The sequence below is a fragment of the Podarcis tiliguerta genome (genome assembly GCF_965153285.1).
Source record: "Podarcis tiliguerta genome assembly, chromosome: 10".
NCBI lineage: Eukaryota > Metazoa > Chordata > Lepidosauria > Squamata > Lacertidae > Podarcis > Podarcis tiliguerta.
The window spans coordinates 68,809,656-68,831,017 of NC_139543.1; the positions used below are offsets into that span (position 1 = coordinate 68,809,656).

The window sequence follows — 21,362 nt, forward strand, 5'->3', positions numbered from 1 at the left end:
TCAATACTTAAAATATTTTGGCATTTTGTCATCATCATCATTATTTTTTCGCAATGATCTTTTGTTCCTTTGTTGCATTTCCCCTAAAAGGTAAAGGGACCCCTGACCCTTAGGTCCAGTCGTGGCCGACTCTGGGGTTGTGGCGCTCATCTCGCTTTACTGGCCGAGGGAGCCGGCGTACAGCTTCCGGGTCATGTGGCCAGCATGACTAAGCCGCTTCTGGTGAACCAGAGCAGCGCACGGAAACGCCGTTTACCTTCCCGCCAGAGTGGTACCTATTTATCTACTTGCACTTTGATGTGCTTTCGAACTGCTAGGTTGTCAGGAGCAGGGACCGAGCAACGGAAGCTCACCCCGTCGCGGGGATTTGAACCGCCGATCTTCTGATCGGCAAGTCCTAGGCTCTGTGGTTTAACCCATAGCCCTACTCCTCATTTAATCCCCACAATAGCCCTAGGAGGTAGCTTAGGCTGAGACATAGTGACTGGGCCAAGCCACTGAGCATCATGGCTGGGTGGGGGATTTGAACCCGTGTCTCTCCCAGGCCCTAGTCCAACACTCTAACCACTGCACAGCGCTGCCTCTTATTTTGCATGGTGCTTTCCTTCCCTGCGCCCTCAGTACCTTTTTAAAAAAGTAGTTTTTATTAAGTTTTACATTTTTATCTTTGTCACAATAACATCATATCAAATAAAAGAACAATACCAAACAACACCCCCCACAATTTCCCTCAGCTTCCTCTTCTCATTTTTTGTATAAACTTCTTCTGCTTATTTTATTGTACCTTAATATCATACTCTCTAAATTAAATGCTTTCTGTATTCTTTTTGCTGGTTGTAAGTGCTTAGTCAAATCCTGCTAGTGAGTCCGTTTCTTTACAATGTTTCTGTAGATACAACATTTTTATATATATATAATTTTTTTATTAGTTGTTTAACATATCATTTTCAACAGTGATTAAACATACTTTTAAATCTTATTCAATTTTTTTTGACTTCCATTAATCCTGTCTGAAAATTTTCCAATCTAATCTCTTAGTATGCATTTCTTATCTTCCCTATTACATTTCAAACTCATAACCAATATCTCTATCTTTTTCTACTTTGTAACACTTCGCGTATTTCTCCTTATAAAACTTCTTGTAGTCCTACTAGCGTAATTTGTTGATTAAAGTTGCTCTTCAAATAATTCATATACTTCTTCCAATCTTCTGTAAATCTCTGGTCCCGCACGTTTCGAATCCTTCCTGTCATTTTGTCCAATTCTGCAGAGTCCATTAATTTCATCCGCCGTTCTTCTTTCATTGGAATTTCTTCTTGTTTCCATTTCTGGGCTCATAATACTCTTGCCGCAGTTGTTGCATATAAAAACAATTTAACATCTTGCCTATTAATGTCCTGACCTATAATACCAAGTAAAAATGCTTCTGTTTTTTTAAAAAATGTATATTTCAACATCTTTTTCATCCCATTATATATCATATCCCAGAAGGTCTTCTGTAGATACAACATAAATGGTTCCCAATCTTTTTTGAAGTCTCTGTTGTCTTAGTCTCTTAATCTTTCAGTTAGTTTCGCCATTTCAGCATAATCCATTAGTTTTCTTTCCATTCTTCTTTAGCTGGTATCACATCACTTTTCCATTTTTGAGTTAGCAGCATCCTAGCCGCAGTTGTAGCATACATAAAAAGTTTCTTCTTCTCTTTTGGCAAGTCTTGACCTATAGAATGATCAAATTACTTTAATAGTGGCTGAATTTTTGAGTGCTGTCCATGTAGAAAGACTGGGCCATTATAAAGAGATTTCGTGGTTCATAATTGATTGGTGATGCGGTAATGTTGTATTATTTATGCAAATTGATTTTCTCTGGAATTAAAGATCTGACTGGGACAAACCTTGTTAAGTTGAGCTCATATTTTGCACAATTTGTATACGGTGTCTGTTTCATAATGTGTGGTTTGCTATGCCTAATAAAGGATATTTGATTGACATATAATGCCTGATAAAAAAGGCTTCTGGACTTTTAGCAAAGCTTACCTTAAACATTCTTTTCATTTTGTTACAATATGGGATTGGGGGGGGGCAACTCCCATCTCTTGCGGGGGTGCAACTAGTGCCAGCACCGTCTGTTAAGAGTTTGGGTGTAATCTTCGATACCTCCCTTTCCACGGAGGCGCAGATTGCAGCTTTAACAAAGGCGGCATTTTTTCCATCTCCGCCAAGCTAAGCTGTTGGCTCCTCACCTCTCTCGCCCTGACCTAGCCACTGTGATCCACACGACGGTCACCTCCAGACTGGATTATTGTAACTCGCTCTACGTGGGGCTGCCCTTGAGACTGACCCAGAAACTCCAGCGGGTGCAGAATGCCGCAGCGAGACTCCTTCCGGGGTCTTTGCCACAGGATCACATTCATCCAGTGCTTTACCAGCTGCACTGGCTCCGGTGGATTACAGGGTCAGGTTTAAGGTGCTGGTTTTGACTTTTAAAGCCCTATGCGGCCTAGGACCCTCGTACCTACGGGACCGCCTCTCCTGGTATGCCCCGCGGAGGACCTTACAGTCTTCAAACAAAAACATCTTGGAGGTCCCAGGCCACAGAGAGGTTAGGCTGGCCTCAACCAGAGCCAGGGCTTTTTCGGCTGTGGCTCCGATTTGGTGGAACGCTCTGTCACAAGAGACCAGGGCCCTGCGGGACTTGACATCTTTCCGCAGGGCCTGCAAGACGGAGCTGTTCCACCAGGCCTTTGGTCAGGGCACAGCCTGACTCCCCCCTTTGGCAATCTTCACAGAACTCTAGCCCAATGGTTGCCATCAATATGATTTGAATTAATTTTATAATGAAATGATTTTAGAATGTTGTATTATTTTATTGTTGTTAGCCGCCCTGTGCCCGGCCTCGGCTGGGAAGGGTGGGATATAAATAATAATAATAATAATAATAATAATAATAATAATAATAATATAATAATTACAAATCATTTCCCAGTAATTCTGAATTATTTTGCATTCCCACCACATATGACAAAGGTGCTGTCTTTTTTCTTTACACTTCCAACATCACCCTCGGTACTTTTAAGTACTTTTAAGAGAGCCAGTGTGGTGTAGTGGTTAAGAGCGGTAGTCTCGTAATCTGGGGAACCGGGTTCGCGTCTCCGCTCCTCCACATGCAGCTGCTGGGTGACCTTGGGCCAGTCACACTTCTCTGAAGTCTCTCAGCCCCACTCACCTCACAGAGTGTTTGTTGTGGGGGAGGAAGGGAAAGGAGAATGTTAGCCGCTTTGAGACTCCTTAAAGGGAGTGAAAGGTGGGATATCAAATCCAAACTCCTCCTGCTCTTCTTCTTCTTCTTCTTCTTCTTCTTCTTTTAAGATTCTTGGTTCGCCCATCCTTCCCATCCTATTCACCTCTTGTTTTCCTTTGTTTCCAGGGTTGTTAGATCGGATTTCTTGCTGGCTGGTTCCACAGCAGCACCATGATGACAGTAGTGAAGAAGAAAACGTCTCGCAGGCAGGTGGAGCAGTATCAAAGGTGAGAGCCCTGTCCGAATTCTCCCTTGGGTGACAAAGCAGTGTCTGCCCTGTGCTACTTCGGCCTGCGAGGGAGGGCTCATGTAAGAACTCTAGGAAATTGCCGTGGTTCATTGGTAGAGAACCTGCTTTGCATTCACAAAAGAATGCAAAATTATAGGGACAGAACTACCTAAATTGTATAGAAATATATTTATGTATGCTTCTACAGTAGCAAGAATGCTACATGCCCCAAAATGGGAAGAAGCAGAAGGTCCCAACAAAGGAAGAATGGATACAAAAACTTATGGAATATGCAGATATGGCGAAACTTACTGGAAGAATAAGAAATCAAGATTACAAACTTTTTATAAAAGAATGGAAATGGTTTGTTGAATATTTACAGATAAGTTGCAAAGATAAAAACATTGGCAGGATTATTGTAATAACCTGCAGTTTCATAAGAGTACATATTTAAAGTAGCTAATTAAATGAATTTGGATATGCAGAAGATAAAAAAAAATTAAGGAACCACAGAAAGAGGGGGAAGGAAGTCAGACTTTGAAACGTTAAAATGATAGTAAAATTAATGAAATGTATAAATTTGAAAAGTATAGAAAAACCTTTTTAAAAAGCAAGAATCTGCCTTGCATGCAGAAAGTCGTGGGTTCGATTTCCCAGGCTCTTCCTGAAAACTTGAAGAACTGCTGCCAGTCAGTGTTGTTGTTGTTTAGTCATTTAGTTGCGTCCGACTCTTAGTGACCCCCTGGACCAGAGCACGCCAGGCCCTCCTGTCTTCCACTGCCTCCCGCAGTTTGGTCAAACTCATGCTGGTAGCTTCGAGAACACTGTCCCACCATCTTGTCCTCTGTCATCCCCTTCTCCTTGTGCCCTCCATCTTTCCCAACATCAGGGTCTTTTCCAGGGAGTCTTCTCTTCTCATGAGGTGGCCAAAGTCTTGGAGCCTCAGCTTCAGGATCTGTCCTTCCAGTGAGCACTCAGGGCTGATTTCCTTCAGAATGGATGCGTTTGATCTTCTTGCAGTCCATGGGACTCTCAAGAGTCTCCTCCAGCACCAGAATTCAAAAGCATCAATTCTTCGGCGATCAACCTTTTTTATGGTCCAGTCAGCATAGACAATACTAATCCCAATGCACCAATGGTCTGACTTGGTGTAAGGCAGAGCTTAGTCAGTAGAGAGTGCAAGACTCTCAATTTCAGGGTTCTGGGTTCGAGTCTCATGTTGGGCAAAAGATTCCTGCAATGCAAGCGGATGGATTAGATGACCATGTGGATGTTTTATGGGATGTATGCCTGCGGTTTGGTCTGTTCCACTCTCTTTAATTCCTCCTGACTTTCTGCCATCAAAGTTGTGTCATCTGCATATCTGAGGTGGTTGATATTTCTAGATTAGCTCAATTGAAGTTTGCCTGCCTGTCAGAGCTGGCTCCGGGTCCCAGCTCACCAAGGACCAACGCTAGCCGATAGTACAGTATCAAAGTCTTTATTGAAGAATAGTCTCCATTTACAAGTCTCAGCGTCCCAGCTCTACGTCTGGACTTTAGACCGGCGAAGCTCTGTCTGGGTCTCCGCCCCCTGTGCACCAGCTCAAGACTCTAATCTTACTCCACCTCTTCCTTCTCTCTCTCTTCCTCTGGGTCTTACTACCCCCCGGGGTCTCATTCCTCCTGGACTCTTCTGACGCAGAGCTTGACCCCTCTGACTCCTCCCCCTCTCTTCGGCGGGCTTTAGGACCTGGCTCCTTACCCGGGCTGCCCACCTTGCCGCCCTCCTGCACATTTGAACTTGGCGCGCGCGCGCGTTTAACTTTCCGGATGACCGTTTCCTCGCTCCCTGACGAGGGCGTGGTCACTCCTGCCTCACGTTCTCCCTCTGCCTGCGCGCTCCCTGATCCCGATGCCTTGGACTCCTCCCCCCTACTGCACTCTGGGGGGGACGCTGGTCCGGATCTCCAGCTGCTACTCTCTGAGTCCCCTCCGGCCCCTTCTTCCCGAGGTGTCCCCCTGGGCACTCCCCTTGCCCTGACCATGGGGGCCCCTTTCTGTGAATCCTCCGAGTCACTGGAGAGACTCAGAGACCTCGGACTACTGTCGTCGCTGACATTTCCTTCAGACTCCTCCCCCTCGCTCTCCGTTTCCTCCCTCTCCTGTGACTCTGCTCCTGAACCCCTGACATCCATCCCCCCCTCGAAGCCCCCCCTTCCCCCCTCCCCTTCCTCCGGCGGGGGTGCTGGGTGCTCCGTCGTTGTGGGGGTGAATGGTGGATACAGTTCGTCCCCCGTGGCGTGCATCCAGTTAGAGAAATCCGGCTCGTCCTCCGTGTCTTCGCCGACCTCGTTCTCCTCTGCTTCCATCTCCGTGCCGCCATGCTCGAACCCAACGTCCTCCCCCATCACGTCCATGTCCCTCTCACCCTCGTTCCCCTCTGGGTCCGTTGCCTGCCAAGGGCCCCTCAGCCACCTCTCCTCTCCTCGATTGTCCCACCAAAACGAGCGGTCTGAGGCAAACCCCGAGGGCGAGCCCTCCGGTGAACGTGTTTCTAATGCTGGTTCTTCGTCCGAGGTGAATCCCTGGAACGTGCTGGTAGAAAGCGTGGGTGTGAAAAGCCAGTCGTCGAAATACTCGGCTGGCATGGGCCTGTGTGGGAACAAGGCATGAAACTCCTCTTTGAGGAGAGGCTCGTCCAGGGCATAGTCCGGCACCCAACTGTTGGCGCTGGCCGGGGTACCTTCCCTTGCGAGAAAATATTCTACTCCCTCTGCCCCCCATCTCGAGTCCAAAATCTCTGTGATCTGGTTGATGGGTTCCCTTCTTGGCGACTCCCTCCTTGGGGGGATCTCCCTATACTGGTCTGGTGCTGTGCCCTGCGCCTGAAATCGGTGAGGTGCTTTGTAGGGCGTGAGCACCGACCTATGGAATACTGGGTGCATTCTGGATCCTTCCGGAAGTGTCAACCGGAAGGCCACCGGATTGATCTGTGCCTCAACTAGGTAAGGTCCTAGCTGCTTATGTCCGAGTTTCTTCTTAGCTAAGGATCTGGTCGGCACTGCGTGGGCCGCTAACCACACCCAGTCTCCCACCTGTATGTCTTCACCAACCCTCCTGTGCTTGTCAGCCTGCAGTTTGTATGCGTGCTTTGCAAGCTCTAACTGCCTCCTAAGCTGCTCGTGGACTTCCTGCAATTCCGCCGCCAAGACTTCCGCTGCCTGTGGCTCCCCCTCCCCCAGTTTCTCTAATCCCGGGAAGGTTCTGGGATGCCTCCCGTTGTTGGCGAAGAACGGCGTCACCCCTGTGGACACGTGCTTCGTGTTGTTGTAAGCGAACTCAGCGAGCGGCAGGTAGTCCACCCATGTCGTCGGCTGTTGATTTGCATAGCATCTCAGGTACTGCTGCATGATGGCGTTGACGCGCTCCGCTTGTCCGTTGGTCTGCGGGTGTCTCGCCGACGCTAGGTTGATCTTGACGTTCAGGAAACCCATCAGCTTCTGCCAGAAGCTCGAAATGAACTGGCGCCCCCTGTCGGACAAGATAGACCGTGGCAGTCCGTGCACCCTGAAGACGTGGTCTATGAACAGTTTGGCGGTCTGTTCTGCCGTGGCCACCTTCGCGCACGGAATGAAGTGGGCCATTTTAGTGAACATGTCCACCACCACTAGCACTGCCGTTTTACCCCTTGAGCTGGGTAAATCCGTGACAAAGTCCAGGGCCACCCTCTCCCACGGTTCGCTCGGGGTCTGCAGCGGTTCGAGCAGTCCCGCCGGAGGTTTGTGCACTGACTTGGCCCTTTGGCAGGTGTCGCACCTCGAGACGTACTCCGCTACTTCCCCCCGCATCTTGGGCCACCAAAAATCTCTGGCAACTAGTTCTGCCGTCTTCTCCTTGCCAAAGTGCCCGGCGGTGGGTGCGTCGTGTAACTGCTGCAGTACTTTCGCCCGGAGGTCGTCTCCCGGTACATAGAGTGCTCCTCTCCGGATGAGCAATCCGTCTCGTACTTGGAACTCGTCGTCCTTCACCGTGCCCTTGTGCACCTCCTCCATCTTGGCTTGTGCGAAGGGGTCCTCCTGCAGTGCTCGACGGACCGCCTCCAAGTCCACGGTTGCTGAAGCGCACGCCCACGCTTTCGGAGCGAAAATGTGCTTGGCCGCTGCTGGTGCCGCCTCTTCGAGGTATTGCGGCTTTCTGGACAGTGCATCCGCCATGATGTTGTTGTCGCCTGGGATGTATTCTATCCTGAAGTCGAAATCCGCAAAAAATTCCGCCCATCTGATGTGCCGCTGGTTCAGGAACCTTGCCGTGCGCCAGTACTCCAGGTTCTTATGATCCGTGCGAACCTGCACTGTGTGTTTGGCCCCGACAAGGAAGTGCCGCCACGCCTTGAATGCTGCATGAATGGCCAGCAACTCCCTGTCCCAGATGGTGTAGTTCTGCTCCGACTTGCTGAGCTTCCTGGAGTAGAAGGCACACGGTCTCCAGTCCCCATGCGGGTCCTCCTGCAACAGTACGGCGCCCACGGCTCTGTCTGAGGCGTCTGTTTCAACCCTCATCGGTCTGCTGGGATTCACATGCAGTAGCTGCCCTTCGGACGAGAAGAGACGCTTAAGGTTCTGAAAGGACTGCTCCGCTTGCTCCGTCCAGATGAACTTCTTCTTCTTAGAGCTGAGCGTGTCGGTAATGGCCGCCGTCTGCATCGCGAACCCCTTGATGAACTTGCGGTAAAAGTTGGCGAACCCCACAAACCGCTGGACCTCCTTCCGATTGCGCGGGCTCTTCCAGTCCAACACTGCGCGAACCTTGGCGCTGTCCATGGCAAGCCCCTTGTCCGACAGCTTGTAGCCCAGGAAATCCACCTCCTTCCTGTCGAACTGGCACTTCTCCAGCTTGGCATACAGCCGATGCTCCTGCAGTCTCTGCAGAACTTCCTTGACGTCACCTTCGTGGGTCTCCTCTGATTCTGAGAATATCAGGATGTCGTCCAGGAAGCAGACGCATGTCTTGTAGAGGAGACCCGCCAGTACGTGATGCATGAAGGCTTGAAAACAGTGGGCGCCATTTTGTAAACCGAAGGGCATAACTCTGTATTCATATGTGCCCAGGGGCGTGAACATGGCAGTCTTCCACTCGTCTCCTTCCCGTATGCGAATCAGGTTGTACGCCCCTCGCAGATCCAATTTTGTAAAAACGCGTCCTTTCCTCACCGTTGCCAGCAGGTCATCTATCTTGGGCATGGGAAAGGCCGTGGGCTTGGTCTTGGCATTTAAGAGCCTGAAATCAACTACAAGCCTCTTTTGGGGCGTGTCCCTTTTCTTCACAAAGAATACAGGACTGCCCCCCGCTGCCTTCGACTCCCGGATGAAACCGCGCTTCAAGTTGAGGTCTATGAACTCCTTGAGCTCCTGCAGCTCGTCCTCAGACATGGAATACAGTTTCCCGGCTGGCAGCGTCGCTCCTGGCAGGAGGTCAATCTTGCAGTCATAGGGCCTGTGGGGAGGCAGCTTGTCCGCTTCCTTCTCGCAGAAAACCTCCAAAAACGCTGCGTACTTGCGCGGCACTGCTTGCAGCGTGCCTAATTGTAGCTGCGGGTCATCCCCTCCTTCTTCCGGGCTAGGAAGGATGCAATGTTCCGCGCAATAGGAGGAGCCGAAGGTCAGTTGGCGCTGGTACCACGCCAATGCTGGGCTGTGCCTGTGCAGCCAACTCATGCCCAGGACTACAGGCGTGTCCGACAGGTGGGTGACATTAAAGCTGATGACTTCTCGGTGATTTCCAATCCGCATCACCATTGGTTGCGTTTGTTGTACCACCTGCCCCCCTAACAAGTCTCTGCCATCCACCGTGACAACGTTCAGGGGCAGTGTGGCTGGTAGCAGTGGTATATTGTGCTGCTGAATGAATTCCAGTCCTATAAAGTCAGCGTTACTGCCGGAGTCAATGGTGATCGGCACCTCCACAGTGCGTCCATTGGGCAATTGGAGAGACGCTGTAAGCTGCACCACTGGTTTGGGTGGGAGGGGGTCTGTGGGTTGCAAAAGTGCTGGGGATTGTTTCATTGACTTGTCTGGCTGGACCCCAGTGCCTCTTCCTCCAGCCAGACTCCGTCGTTTAACTGTTGCTGCGTTTTCAATTGAGCTGCTTCTGCGACTGTTGCCGAGGCTGCAGTGTGCTTGTGGAGCCTCTGGGGACACTCTTTCGCCATGTGTTGAGCACTGTCGCAGATGTAGCACTTCCTGTTCCCTCTAGGAGGCTTCGTTTTGGCTGCTCCCGGTGTTAGGGCTCTGTTAGCTGACTGAGCCCTGGCACCTCCGATCTCCATCGGCTCTTCTCCCACTCCCTGCGAGGGTGTGGAGTGCGCACGCGTTGCTTCTCTGGGAAAGAAGGGAGGTGCTCTGGCTGGTGCCCTTCCCCAACGCCCTTCTTCCCTGTTCCAAGGACGTTCTTCCAGATGCACCCCGATTTCCAGAGCCCTCTGGACTACTTGCTGGGTGCTCCTTGGTCTCTCCCCCCTTCCGATCTCTGCTTTTACATCTGCATTCAACCCCTCCCAAAAGAGGTCTCTGACTGGCGCAGAATCTTTTTCCCACCCCAGGGCATGAACCAATCCGAAAAAGCGTGTATGGTACTGCCTCACGCTGGCTTTGCCTTGTTTAAGTCCATGTATGTCCCTCCTGGCAATATCGACGTCTACCTTTGATAAAAAACATGAGTCCATTGCTTTAATAAAAGCCTTCGCATCTTGGAGCGCTGGATCATTGTCCCTCCATAGATTCCTCAGCCACGTTTTGGCTTCCCCATGCAAATGGGACAAGATAAACCCCACTTTCTCTCTCTCATCTCTAAAGTCTTTGTCAAGTAGATCCAGCGCAAACAGCAGGTCTGCTCTGAAGTTGGGGTACTGCTGCAAACTCCCGTCGAAATGCGATACAAGGCTGCCTCCCCTTCTCCCCAAGCCAATGCCTTCTGCCTTGGATCCCGTTTGCCCCTGTTTAGAAAGCACGTCCAACCTGACCTGGAGATCCCGGCAGGAGGTAACCATTTCCTCCTCTCTCTTCCTGGATGCAATTACCTCCGTGCTGAGTTGTGTCACCGCTTCTTGCAGGGCTTTTATCTGCTCTTCCGTCGTCATCTTGCCTGAGTTTTGTGAGCTCTGTAAGCACCCCTCCTCTGCCCTCGCTGCGTCGACTCACGTGGCGAGGTTCTTGGTGCCAAAACTTTAAAAAGGAGACAGAGCTTACTGTCAGAGCTGGCTCCGGGTCCCAGCTCACCAAGGACCAACGCTAGCCGATAGTACAGTATCAAAGTCTTTATTGAAGAATAGTCTCCATTTACAAGTCTCAGCGTCCCAGCTCTACGTCTGGACTTTAGACCGGCGAAGCTCTGTCTGGGTCTCCGCCCCCTGTGCACCAGCTCAAGACTCTAATCTTACTCCACCTCTTCCTTCTCTCTCTCTTCCTCTGGGTCTTACTACCCCCCGGGGTCTCATTCCTCCTGGACTCTTCTGACGCAGAGCTTGACCCCTCTGACTCCTCCCCCTCTCTTCGGCGGGCTTTAGGACCTGGCTCCTTACCCGGGCTGCCCACCTTGCCGCCCTCCTGCACATTTGAACTTGGCGCGCGCGCGCGTTTAACTTTCCGGATGACCGTTTCCTCGCTCCCTGACGAGGGCGTGGTCACTCCTGCCTCACGTTCTCCCTCTGCCTGCGCGCTCCCTGATCCCGATGCCTTGGACTCCTCCCCCCTACTGCACTCTGGGGGGGACGCTGGTCCGGATCTCCAGCTGCTACTCTCTGAGTCCCCTCCGGCCCCTTCTTCCCGAGGTGTCCCCCTGGGCACTCCCCTTGCCCTGACCATGGGGGCCCCTTTCTGTGAATCCTCCGAGTCACTGGAGAGACTCAGAGACCTCGGACTACTGTCGTCGCTGACATTTCCTTCAGACTCCTCCCCCTCGCTCTCCGTTTCCTCCCTCTCCTGTGACTCTGCTCCTGAACCCCTGACACTGCCATACATACAAACACATTTTCCATTTCAATGTACAGTGGTACCTCAGGTTACATACGCTTCAGGTTACATACGCTTCAGGTTACAGGCTAACCCAGAAATAGTGCTTCAGGTTAAGAACTTTGCTTCAGGATAAGAACAGAAATCGGGCTCTGGCGGCAGCAGGAGGCCCTATTAGCTAAAGTGGTGCTTCAAGTTAAGAACAGTTTCAGGTTAAGAACAGATCTCCGGAACGAATTAAGTACTTAATCCAAGGTACCACTGTATAATTAAACAATAACAACCAGGGGGTCCCATTTGTCCTGAAAGGCCATTCCCCTCCCCCAACCACACCCACCAGCTGACATGAGTTGTGATGTCATTTGACAGGCGAGATGGCAGACTTAGATCCTGTCTTGCCTGTTCCAATCAGGGAACGGGGTGCATAGCCCATAGATTTAATCTCCACTCATCAGTCGGTGCGTGGGGGTTAAATCCTGCTTAGTTCAGCAGGATTGGCTCAGGAAAGGGGTCTCAGTGGAAACCCCTGCTAAAATGGAAGAAAACACCTTCCTTGCAAGGTGCTTTGAAGTCCCAACTTGGGGACTTCAAAGCACCTTGCACCTGTGATGTCAGGTGATTGACAGCCCTGCCTACCAGTAAACTCTGGCCTGTGGAGCCAGAAAGGTCCTCCATCCCTGTAGAAAGTGGACTGGCAGCCCCTTATTTTTTGGTTTCCCCCCTGCCTGCTCTTCTAAACAGCCATTATGTTGTGCTTTGCAGATACATGACCCAAGCCGAGGAAGAATCCATGAACGGAAATCTGGAAGAATCCCTCAAACTTTACAGCCAGCCCAGCGAAAATCTGAAGGGGTGCATCAAAAACCTGGAGGAGAAGTTGGTGACCCTGGATTTGGATCAGGAGTCGGATGAATATGTGGACGTCTGCCGGAGTGGGCTCCTGTTGTACAAGGAGATACACAACAAGCTGTTTGAGCATCAGAAGGAAGGTGTCGCCTTCTTGTACAGTCTCTTCCGGGATGGAAGGAGAGGTGGCATTCTGGCCGATGACATGGGCTTGGGAAAGACCATTCAGATCATCGCCTTTCTTTCAGGGATGTTCGATGCCAACCTGGTCAGGCACGTGCTACTCATCATGCCAGTTACCTTGGTTAACAACTGGGTGCAAGAGTTTGTCAAGTGGGCCCCGGGAATCCGGGTGAAGGTCTTCCACGGCACCAGCCGGAAGGAACGGCGCCAAAACCTGGAACGGGTGCAGAACAAAAAGGGGGTCCTTCTCACCTCGTACCAGATGATCTTGGCCAACTGTGAACAGCTGTCCACTTCGGACCAGCAGGAGTTCGTCTGGGACTACATCATCTTGGACGAAGCGCACAAGATTAAATCGCCGTCGGCTAAAACCACCAAATCGGTGTATGCCATCCCCGCCAAAAACCGCGTCCTCCTCACAGGGACGCCAGTGCAGAACAACCTACGAGAGCTGTGGGCTCTCTTTGATTTTGCTTGCCAGGGGGCACTGCTTGGCACAGCCAAAACCTTCCGGATGGAGTATGAAAACCCCATCACCAAGGCACGGGAGAAGGACGCAACTCCCGGAGAAAAAGCCCTAGGCCTTAAGATCTCCGAGAACCTAATGACCATCATTCAGCCGTATTTCTTGCGGCGAAGTAAGGGCACGATACAGACCCTGAGCTCAGAACGAGAAAGCTGTTCGCCGGGAGAGGAGAACAGCACTGCTGTCCTAGAGATGCCGTCTCTCCCGCGGAAAAACGACTTCATTGTGTGGGTTTACCTAGCGCCCATGCAAGAAGAGATCTATAGGAATTTCCTCGACTTGGACCATATCAAGGAGTTGCTAATGACGACTCGTTCCCCGTTGGCTGAGTTGACCGTCCTGAAGAAACTGTGCGATCACCCCAGACTTCTGTCAGCGCAAGCTTGCATCCAGCTCGGCTTGGAGGTCTCGGGCTACTCTGAGCAAGAGGAAGGGGAAGCTGGGGCCGTTTCTGACATGACCCGGGAAATCAAACATGTGCCCAGTCAGGTTCTGATCGAGGAGTCCGGCAAGTTGAGGTTCCTCTTGGCGCTGCTGGAGAATCTGCGGGAAGAAGGGCACCAAACTCTTGTGTTCTCCCAGTCGAGGAAAATGCTCGATATCATAGAATGCATCTTGACTCATCGGCGTTTCAAGGTGATGCGTATCGACGGGACGGTGACTTGCTTAGCGGAGCGGGAGAAGAGGATTGGCACGTTTCAGAACGACAAAGGCTATTCGGTCTTTCTCCTGACCACGCAGGTGGGCGGTGTTGGGCTCACCTTAACTGCCGCTTCCCGTGTGGTGATATTTGATCCCAGCTGGAACCCCGCCACGGATGCCCAAGCTGTCGACCGGGCTTACAGGATCGGGCAGAAGGAGAACGTTGTGATCTACAGGCTCATCACCTGTGGGACGGTGGAGGAGAGGATCTACCGGCGCCAAGTCTTCAAGGACTCGCTCATACGGCAGGGCACGGGCGATAAGAAGAATCCCTACAGGTATTTCACCAAGCAGGAGCTGCGGGAACTGTTCACACTGGAAGATACCAGGAGCTCGGTGACGCAACTGCAGCTCCAGTCTTTGCATGCCAACCAAAGGAACTCGGACCTGCAGCTGGACGAGCACATTGCGTATCTCCACTCTTTGCACATGTTCGGCATATCGGATCACGACCTGATGTACTCGCGTGAAACGGCTCACGAGGAGCAACCGGAAGACGAGGAGGCCCATCAGTACATCGAGCACAGGGTCCAGAAAGCCCAAGAACTGGTGCAACTGGAGTCTCAGCTCGTAGACGCGAGACAGCAGAAACGCCCATCAAGAGGTCTTCCGTGTAATTGAAGGCCTTGCCTAGATCTTTATTGCAATGTTTGTCCTACTGGGAAGGCCGGCTGCTGTAGGACTTTGGCGATTGCCGGAGTTGAGCAAGAGACTTCTGTTTTTCTGCCCCTCCAGAGACCTTTCTATCAACCAACTTGCTTTCGACTTCGCTCATTTCTGGTCTGCCTGCTTCAGGAAGGGGAAGCCAAAGACGTACCTCCCCCACGGTGATTTTTGGTGGTGCCAAATTTCCACAACTCACCTTGTCCCGGTAATTTATTTGACTCTCCTGTTGGTTTTCCAGTAAACTTCGTTGGGTGTTATTGGGGCATTATTAGAAACCAGCGTCCACACAGAAAAATGGAGGATGCGAATATATTCTCGGTTCAAGGCTGCAATTTTCCCTTTCAAAGAATGAGTAGACTTCAGTGGAGGAATGGCTGGCAGCTGAACAATCTTCTAGTTCCAGGTAATAGTTTGCATGTTACTCCGCAAAGTTTAGGAAGGATCAGGCATGACTGTTTCTCTTCAAAAGGAAACGAGAGGGACAAAGGTTGTATTAGACGCAGTGGAGCACATTTAGCTCAATAAGTGACTGGATATAATTGTTTGGAGTTACCTTTCTCCAGCTGGAGGGAGAGGAAATGAAACGAGCCCCAAGAAAGTGAAAAATGGCTCTTTGGGGTTCTTCCTATTTGTCTTCTGAGCACTTGTTAAAAATAATTACTTGCATAAACTTAGATGCATCTTTAACTGTCTTTTCTAGTAGTAAAGTTTTTCAAATTAAAAAGCCAATATGGGAGTTGAGAGCATTATTTGGGGCTATTGGAAGAGGGGACTGAGTTGTTTTAGGGGGCAATCTTCATAATGATTGAAATGTAGGTGGGTTCCCATGAAGCAAGACACAGCAATAACTGCAAGAACCTTTATTGAACTAACAAAACTGGACAACAGGGCCAAAGCAACTGCTTATATATATATTTCTGAAGGCCGGGGCCACTCCCACTCCCAGTGTGATTGGCTGTCTAAACTTCCAAGCTGCGAATCACGACTCAGAGTGTAAGGGCCAATGGCAGAGGCCCAAATCCTGAAATGTTCTGTGATTGGATATCATATATCAAATCAGAACATGGGCTCAGAATCCTTAGTCCAGACTCAAACTCAGGCAAACACAGACCACTGAATACATAACAATGATTAATCTTTTAATGCCAGCATAGGCTTCTAAGGATACCTGGAAAAACATCACATCTGGCAAACAATGTGCCCCTTTGGTTTCAGATGCTACATGGGTAAAAAGGTAAAGGTAAAGGTACCCCTGCCCGTACGGGCCAGTCTTGACAGACTCTAGGGTTGTGCGCCCATCTCACTTAAGAGGCCAAGGGCCAGCGCTGTCCGGAGACACTTCCGGGTCACGTGGCCAGCGTGACAAAGCTGCATCTGGCGAGCCAGCGCAGCACACGGAAACGCCGTTTACCTTCCCGCCAGTAAGCGGTCCCTATTTATCTACTTGCACCCGAGGGTGCTTTCGAACTGCTAGGTTGGCAGGCGCTGGGACCGAACGACGGGAGCGCACCCCGCCGCGGGGATTCGAACCGCCAACCTTTCGATCGGCAAGCCCTAGGCACTGAGGCTTTTACCCACAGCGCCACCCGCGTCCCCTGCTACATGGGTAGGCGAGTCTAAAAAGCCTGGGATACAAATTTTCACGGCCCTCTAGCAGCTATGGTGGGCCATTTACCAGAAGTAATGTATGTAGCATTAACATTAAAAGTGTGCACACAATTTTGACCAAACTAAGCCTCCTGATGTTTGTTTTGCTCCAAGTGGCTAAGTTGGCTGATATGGTAAGGTAAAGGTAAAGGGACCCCTAACCATTAGGTCCAGTTGTGGCTAACTCTGGGGTTGTGGCGCTCATCTCGCTTTATTGGCCGAGGGAGCCGGCGTACAGCTTCCGGGTCATGTGGCCGCTTCTGGCGAACCAGAGCAGTGCACGGAAACACCGTTTACCTTCCCGCCAGAGCTGCACCTACTTATCTACTTGCGCTGGTGTGTTTTCGAACTGCTAGGTTGGCAGGAGCTGGGACCAAGCAACGGGAGCTCACCCTGTTGCAGGGATTTGAACCGCCGACCTTCTGATCGTCAGGTCCTAGGCTCTGTGGTTTAACCCACAGCGCCACCCGCATCCCTGGCTGATATGGTAGCCCTCTTCAAATATCGGAAGGACCCAAAGTAATGGATTCAAAAGACAACAAAGGAGAAGCTAACTAAACTTTGGCAAGAACTCTGTGACATAAAGAGCCATTCAACAGTGCAAAAGGCTCTGGACTCTCCTTCACTGGGTGTTTTTAAGCAGAGGCTGGATGGCCATCTGTCAGGGACTCTTTAGCTGTCATCCCTTCTAATTCTGCCATTAGTGGTGCCTTGGTTCTCAAACGCCCTGGTACTCAACCAACTTGGAACCCAAACACTGCAAGCCCACAGGGAAGTGTTCCAGTCATAGAATCATAGAATCATAGAATCATAGAGTTGGAAGAGACCACAAGGGTCATCGAGTCCAACCCCCTGCCAAGCAGGAAACACCATCAGAGCACTCCTGACATATGGTTGTCAAGCCTCTGCTTAAAGACCTCCAAAGAAGGAGACTCCACCACACTCCTTGGCAGCAAATTCCACTGTCGAACAGCTCTTACTGTCAGGAAGTTCTTCCTAATGTTTAGGTGGAATCTTCTTTCTTGTAGTTTGTATCCATTGCTCCGTGTCCGCTTCTCTGGAGCAGCAGAAAACAACCTTTCTCCCTCCTCTATGTGACATCCTTTTATATATTTGAACATGGCTATCATATCTCCCCTTAACCTCCTCTTCTCCAGGCTAAACATGCCCAGCTCCCTTAGCCGATCCTCATAAGGCATTGTTTCCAGGCCTTTGACCATTTTGGTTGCCCTCCTCTGGACACGTTCTAGTTTGTCAGTGTCCTTCTTGAACTGTGGTGCCCAGAACTGGACACAGTACTCCAGGTGAGGTCTGACCAGAGCAGAATACAGTGGCACTATAACTTCCCTTGATCTAGATGCTATACTCCTATTGATGCAGCCCAGAATTGCATTGGCTTTTTTAGCTGCCGCGTCACACTGTTGGCTCATGTTAAGTTTGTGGTCAACCAAGACTCCTAGATCCTTTTCACATGTACTGCTCTCAAGCCAGGTGTCACCCATCTTGTATTTGTGCCTCTCATTTTTATTGCCCAAGTGCAATACTTTACATTTCTCCCTGTTAAAATTCATCTTGTTTGTTTTGGCCCAGTTGTCTAATCTGTCAAGGTCGTTTTGAAGTGTGATCCTGTCTTCTGGGGTGTTAGCCACCCCTCCCAGTTTGGTGTCATCTGCAAATTTGATCAGGATGCCCTTGAGTCCATCATCCAAGTCATTGATAAAGATGTTGAATAAGACCGGGCCCAAGACAGAACCCTGTGGCACCCCACTAGTCACTCTTCTCCAGGATGAAGAGGAACCATTGATGAGCACCCTTTGGGTCCGGTCAGTCAGCCAGTTACAAATCCACTGAGTGGTAGCATAGTCAAGACCGCATTTTACCAGCTTCTTTACAAGAATATCATGGGGCACCTTGTCAAATGCCTTGCTGAAATCAAGGTAGGCTACATCCACTGCGTTCCCTTCATCTACCAGGCTTGTAATTCTGTCAAAAAACGAGATCAGGTTAGTCTGACATGACTTATTTTTCAGAAATCCATGCTGACTATTGGTGATCACAGCATTCCTTTCTAGGTGCTCACAGATTGTTTGCTTAATGATCTGCTCCAGAATCTTCCCTGGTAATGATGTTAGACTGACTGGGCGGTAATTATTTGGGTCCTCTCTTTTCCCCTTTTTGAAAATAGGGACAACATTTGCCCTCCTCCAGTCTGCCGGGACTTCGCCTGTTCTCCAGGAATTCTCAAAGATGACTGCCAGTGGTTCTGAGATCACATCTGCCAGTTCTTTTAATACTCTTGGATGCAGTTCATCTGGCCCTGGAGACTTGAATACATCTAAACTAGCCAAGTATTCTTGTACTATCTCCTTAGTTATTCTGGGCTGTGTTTCCTCTGCTGAATCATTTCCTCCAAATTCTTCAGGTCGGGCATTGTTTTCTTTATCGGAGAAGACTGAGGCAAAGAAGGCATTGAGGAGTTCAGCCCTTTCTGTGTCCCCTGTTTGCATTTCACCATCTTCTCCTCTGAGTGACCCCACTGTTTCTTTGTTCTTCCTTTTGCTACGAACATACCCATAGAAGCCTTTTTTGTTGCTTTTAACCTCTCTAGCAAGCCTGAGTTCATTCTGTGCTTTAGCTTTTCTGACTTTGTGTCTACACGTGCTGGCTATTTGTTTGAATTCCTCTTTGGTGGTTTCCCCCCTTTTCCATTTTTTGTACACATCCTTTTTTAATCTTAACTCAGTTAAAAGTTCTTTAGATAGCCACCCTGGCTTCTTTAGGCACCTTCCATGTTTCCGTCTCATTGGTATTGCCTGAAGTTGTGCTTTTACTATCTCCCTCTTAACAAACTCCCAGCCATCATGAACTCCCTTTCCTTTTAGTATTACTGTCCATGGGATCTCACCCAGCACTTCCCTAAGTTTTATGAAGTCGGCTTTCTTAAAGTCAAGAAATTGAGTCCTAGTATGCTTGGCTGCTCCTTTCCGTTGTATAGTAAACTTCAGAAGAGCATGATCACTTGCGCCTAATGATCCTTCCACTTCTACCCCATTAACCAGGTCATCGACATTGGTTAGGACCAGATCTAAAATGGCTGTTCCTCTTGTTGCTTCTCCCACTTTCTGGACAATGAAGTTGTCTGCAAGGCCAGTGAGGAATCTGTTTGACCTTATGCTCTTGGCTGAGTTTGACATCCAACAAATATCTGGGTAATTGAAGTCCCCCATTACTACTATCTCCCTTCCTTTTGCATGCTTGGCCATCTGTTCCAGGAAGGCATCATCTGTGTCCTCCGTTTGGCTTGGGGATCTATAGTAAACTCCCACAATGAGGTCACTATTATTCTTCTCTCCCTTAATTTTGACCCAAATGCTCTCACTTTGGCTTTGAGGTTCTAAATCTTGGATCTCTTCACAGGTATACACATCCCTGACATATAACGCCACTCCTCCTCCTTTCTTGTCTGGTCTGTTTCTCTGAAATAGATTGTATCCCTCCATTTTTACATTCCAATCGTGGGACTTATCCCACCAGGTTTCAGTGATGCCTATTATGTCATATTTAGTTTGCTGTACCAAGAGCTCAAGCTCATCTTGTTTATTTCCCATGCTTTGTGCATTGGTGTACAGACATTGAAGTCCATTAGTCATTCCCCCGTGTCTCTTATTTAAGGATTTTTTCCTCCCACCACTAGGTCTGCTTGCTGTTTGCTCCATTTGGTCTATGACATTTGGATGATCATCTTCATCAATTAATAGACTCCTACCTTCAGGAGCACTGTCTCCCTCCCCCACATTAGTCAGTTTAAAGCCCTCCTGATGAGGTTTCTTAGTTTTTTGGCAAAAACATTCCTCCCAACCGTTGTGAGGTGCAGCCCATCGCTTGCCAGAAGTCCATCCTCAAGAAACTGCAGTCTGTGAACTTTTTTTCAGAAGCCGAACGTGCTCCGTTTTGAGTGTTACGTTGAAGTCTGTTTTTGCTATTTATTTCGCATTTCTGCATTTGTGGCCCTGTTTGTTCTGTTTTTGTGACTGTGTGGAACCCAGTTCAGCTACCGATTGATTGTGTGACTGTGGTACAGTGGTGCCTCGGGTTACATACGCTTCAGGTTACATACGCTTCAGGTTACACACTCCGCTAACTCAGAAATAGTGCTTCAGGTTAAGAACTTTGCTTCAGGATGAGAACAGAAATCGTGCTCCGTCGGTGCGGCAGCAGCAGGAGGCCCCATTAGCTAAAGTGGTGCTTCAGGTTAAGAACAGTTTCAGGTTAAAAACGGACCTCCGGAACGAATTAAGTACTTAACCCGAGGCACCACTGTACATTGTTTATTGCTTTCATTTTATGGATCGATGGTCTCGTTAGACAGTAAAATTCATGTCCAATTGCTGTTTTAGGGGTTATTTTTAAAAGTCTGGAACAGATGAATCCATTTTGCATGACTTTCTATGCGAAAGTGCGCCTTGGTTTTGGAACGCTTTGGTTTTGGAACGGACTTCCGGAACGGATTAAGTTTGAGAACCAGGGTACCACTGTATATGATTCTATGGCCATGGAACAGGACTTAGCCTTGAATCCTACCTAGAAGTAAACCCTGCTGAATCCTGTCTGTTGTGCTTCTGAGTGGACAAGCGAATTACAGAAGAGTTGAAAAAGGCCCGGGAAGGGTGGAAAATTCCCTTTGTGCGTTTTTTCCCTGAGTGCAGCCCCTTTTTTTACCATTCGCTCTGAAATGGCGCCAATTTTTCTTTCTCTCTGTTTTTTTTCCATCCGGGCTTGGGCTGGGCCTTGTGTTTTTTCTGACCTCCTCACCTGCCCTTTACGCCGGCCTGAAATGCCTTTTATAAATAATTTGCGGGCCCCATGCCTGCCTTTCTGAGATATTTTCATCCCATTTATTAGAGTTTCCTGGCGTGCTCCCGGACCATTGTTCTCTCCTCCTGGCCAAGGAAAGCAAAATGTGGCTGGCCCTGGGATGGAATCCTGTTATCACAAGAACCCACGCCAGCAAAAGTTGCCTCTGGCAATGCGGCCGGCTGCAAAGAGGGGAGCAGGGAAACCGAGGAAGAGGGTCTCGCCTGGGTCCCAAGGGAAGGTCGGGGAACGACCCCCCCCCAGCCCCAGCTAAAACACAGGCCCTTGACTTTTGCAGGGCTTTGTCCCAATTTGGAATAGATGCTTCAAGCACAGGGCAGAAATCAATTGTTAAGGCTTCTTTATGGAATAAAGGAGCCAAAAGTTTGTTACTCCTGGCAAACAAAGCCATTCTGAGTACA

At 49.6% G+C, this 21,362-nt stretch overlaps 1 protein-coding gene across 2 annotated transcripts in view; it reads left to right on the plus strand.

Annotated features, from left to right (window-relative positions):
* Positions 1–15,175, plus strand: part of ERCC6L (ERCC excision repair 6 like, spindle assembly checkpoint helicase) — a 22,758-nt gene extending 7,583 nt beyond the window's left edge. The window contains exons 2-3 of one of the 2 annotated variants that reach the window (XM_083402024.1): positions 3,427–3,527; positions 12,279–15,175. In XM_083402024.1, the coding sequence (XP_083258150.1) occupies positions 3,472–3,527; positions 12,279–14,394 (2,172 nt within the window). In that variant the 5' untranslated portion in view covers positions 3,427–3,471 and the 3' untranslated portion in view covers positions 14,395–15,175. Of the gene's footprint in view, positions 1–3,366; positions 3,528–12,278 lie in introns of those variants that run through there. The other variant, XM_083402023.1, reaches the window with a different exon arrangement.
* Positions 15,176–21,362: the final 6,187 nt, after the last annotated feature.